The 3,537-nt window shown below is 47.6% G+C and overlaps 1 protein-coding gene across 1 annotated transcript; it reads right to left on the reverse strand.

The window, feature by feature from the left end:
• Window positions 1-255: 255 nt before the first annotated feature.
• On the reverse strand, window positions 256-3,313 carry LOC125547559. The gene is made up of 2 exons (XM_048711383.1): window positions 3,177-3,313; window positions 256-2,978 (listed from the first exon to the last, which is right to left on the reverse strand). The coding sequence occupies exon 2, from the start codon at window positions 2,964-2,966 to the stop codon at window positions 1,794-1,796; it is 1,173 nt and encodes a 390-aa protein (XP_048567340.1). The 5' UTR covers window positions 2,967-2,978; window positions 3,177-3,313; the 3' UTR covers window positions 256-1,793.
• Between the last annotated feature and the right edge of the window lie 224 nt (window positions 3,314-3,537).

Here is a 3,537-nt window from a genome sequence, read left to right on the forward strand (position 1 = left end):
TCAACATTATTTAAATAAAATGCTTATATAATGAAAAAACAAGGAAAAGGTAAAGAAACAAAAAAAAGAAGGAATGTAAAGTGTGAACGCGCGGTTTGAAAAAGTGTGGCCATATGATCAATGTTTCAGAACAACAAGCATATATTCAGAATCCACAGCAGAGCCACCGAGACGGTAACATTATGGAAGAAAAAGTGTAGTAGAAGGCAACTAGCCAACAGCTGGCATGTTTGGATTGAGCCCAAATTTGTCATACAAAAATATACGCAACCATCCAAACAGTGACCCAATTTTTGGTCATTGCCAACAAAACGTTATCGTATATTTTGGCTGCAACCCAAACTCAGCATAGCTCAACAAGCGAAAATGCCCTGGTAGATCAGAAGCGAGTAAACCACTAAATCCAACAATAAAACTATGTATCGAAGGAAAAGAGACATACATGCACCAAGCACCAGCCCTACAGCCATACAGTAAATTGGCACTAGCTAACAGCAGCGTAAACAGACCTCACCAGCCTGAAACAAATATGCTGAGCACATATGATAAAGATAGCACACCTTGAAACCTATTCCAAGCAAAAAAGAGAATCAAATCCTGGACACACAGCCAAGCTCTTTTCTCAGAAATGGCGAGAACCAATGAGAGTATGAAACAAAGTACTTGCCAACTTTTTTCAACAATAGCTGTATTGAAGTGGTAATCTGACACCCAAGACGTTGGCAGTAATCAAATAACTTGTCAGTTGTCGCTGTAGTACCAATCAGACACTAGACGTTGCAAAGCACCGAATCACAGCTAGCTTCCCAAATGATGCAGAATTAGCATTCAAAACTGAAACCATGGCTTTCGTGCTTTTCAGCAATGCAAAACTGAAAGTAAACGGGGGAGAACAGTAGAACAGTTTTGACTCACAGAAGCTCCATTCTTCATAACATGAACATGGTGTTCAAGATAGCATAACAAGCATAAGCGCTACTTCCGCCATCGAAATTGTTCGGTTTTACTACGAAATAGGAAGAAGAAAGAACAAAAGACATTGCTCATTTGGGTTAGATGTGCAACGAGAGGACATGTGCAGCTCCTCATTTTGAGTAAAACTGACAAAGAACAGCTTAACACCGGAGCCACGCCAGAAGTAAATCGATAAACCCACAGACAATAAAAGGGAAACAAGACAGCCATATTACAGTAAAACAAGACTAGCCAATGGCAGCATAAATAGATAATCACCAGCCTTCCAACAGACCACAGCATGATGGTTAAGATAGCACATCTTGTAACCTATTTCTACAAAAAATACCAAATCCTGGACATAAAAATAGCAGCCAAGCTCTTTTATCCAAAATGGTGAAAGCCAGTGCAACAAAGTTCTTGCTAACTTTTTCAACAATAGCTGTAGTGAAGTAGCAATCAGACACATGACGGTGGTAGTGACCAAATTACTTGTCTCTGTCGTAAACAATCAAACACAAAATTACGCTGAGCACCAAACCACTGATAGCTTCCAGAATTTTGTGCTTTTCGACAATGGAGAAGGAGAACTGAAAGTAAACAGGGGAGGGAATAGTAGAAGTGTAGAACAGTTCATAACATATATACATTATATTGAAGATAGCATAACAAGTACCAAATATTGATAGCACAAGCGCCACTTCCTCAGTCCTAATAGTTCAGTTGTACTACGACATAGTAAGAACAAGTAGCAAAAGACATGGCCCATATATGGGATAAGACACTCCAGCGGCACAGCAAGCAAGGAGTCCAAAGTATTATAGATAGAGCACGGCATCTTATAGAAGTATGGTGAACGGAGGCTCCTCGTTCACAGCATCTTCTTGTCGTTTCTCAAACAATGGAAGTGAAATCATGCTCTCCTGGAGGCGATGCCTAGTGAGTGTCAAACGTTTTGCAAACTGACTCAAACTGTTTTCATGGTCATTGCTTTCCACATTTCCTAAAAACACACCATCAATGCCACAATGCAATAGACGGTAAGGACCATGCTGGATCAACAGCTCACGGCCATTGATCGCAGCCATCATAGGGTCATGCTTCACACTCAAATTAAGCGGCGGTGATGCCTCCATCACCCGCAAGTCAATCCGGTATCGAAATGCCCACGTCTCGGCATCATAGTCCTGCAGCACCCAAAGGTCCAGAGTGACGTATTCAGCGGACGTGCGGCGCAAAGCAAGGTCACCACCAAGATCGAACAATAACACCATGTCACCCGGCAACTGTGCCGGGTGGCTCATCTGCCGGAATGTCTCGGTCACGGTGTCGAACACCGTTATGCCGAGGCCCAGTGCCCAGTGCAGGCCACCACGATGGTGTACTGGTGGGCAATCCGAGGACCAGGTAGCGGGAAAATTCCTTAGATCTATCGGCCATTGCACACATCTCGGCTGGTCAGATCCCACCGGGAGGACGAAGTAAGCAGGCGGCTTGACCGTGGCGCCCCTCGCCATGGGTGCCGAGTATAACGCCCAGAGCACGCGATGCTCTTCGGACAATTGGTGCCGGTAGAAGGCGACGACGGTGGCGGCGCTGAATCCTGGCCGCAGTGGAGGATGTGACAAGGAAGCGCACTTGCGGGTGGCCGGGTTGCAGATGTAGAAGCTGGACCCCCGCGACAGGATGAGGAGGCCATCGCAGGCGGCGTGGTGTATGACGGAGATATCGGAAACAGTATGGCAGGTGTACCGGATGACGGGCCAGATCTTGTGATCCCCGGCGGCGGCGAAACGGGAGAGTCCCGCTTTGTGTCGCTGGATGATGGGGAGCGACGGCTGGCGACGGTGGTTGTCGAGGATGAACTTGTCGGTGGAAGTGACGGCGCGCCACGACTGTTGGACGGCGCGGCAGCGGAGCACGTCCTTGGGCGGCAGCCGGACCAGGATCTCGTCGGCGATGAGACACTCGGGGAGGTCGTCCAGCACGGTGGCGCCGCTGCTGTCTGGCATGCTGGCTGCTCGCTGCGTTGGTAAGAGAATAAAAAAGAAAAAGAAGTATTAGTACGGATTTGGCGCAAGAAGATGAAGCAAAACATTAGCGTCGGCGATAACATAGTAGAAAAAGAAAACGAAAATAGGAGATGGGGCGAGCAGCGACGACGAATTGAGAGCAAGAAAGAATTGCTTGGGCGATCTGCAAATCGAGACAAGAGGATTTACCTTGTGGCGGACGGTCGGCCGGCTGATTTTCCAGCGGGGAAGAAGGGCTCCGGCAAGCTCTTTGCAGGGGGCAAGCGAAGCCGGTAGAGTTGAGCGGCGCCTCGTGTCGTGTTTTGACCCTTTTTATTGAAGTTTATCCAGATCTGACCTTGTTCAATTTTTTTTTAAATCTGACCATTTTTCCTAGTGTCAAAGGGCTCAGCGGTAGGATTACACAGCATACCGCCATGACCTTCGGCGGTAGGAGACTAATCCACATCAGCAGCGTAAACGGCCGCCGTCCCACCCTACCGCCGTTGGTCCTAGCGGTAGCCTGTCTGATCCTCCGCCAAGGACCCTGGCGGTAGGGTGTAGGCAGTTA

This window comes from Triticum urartu, chromosome 3, assembly GCF_003073215.2.
Source record: "Triticum urartu cultivar G1812 chromosome 3, Tu2.1, whole genome shotgun sequence".
Taxonomy (NCBI): domain Eukaryota; kingdom Viridiplantae; phylum Streptophyta; class Magnoliopsida; order Poales; family Poaceae; genus Triticum; species Triticum urartu.

Coding starts and splice junctions, on each gene's coding strand:
- LOC125547559 (XM_048711383.1), bottom strand. CDS start 2,966: ATGCCAGACAGCAGCGGCGCCACCGTGCTGGACGACCTCCCCGAGTGT.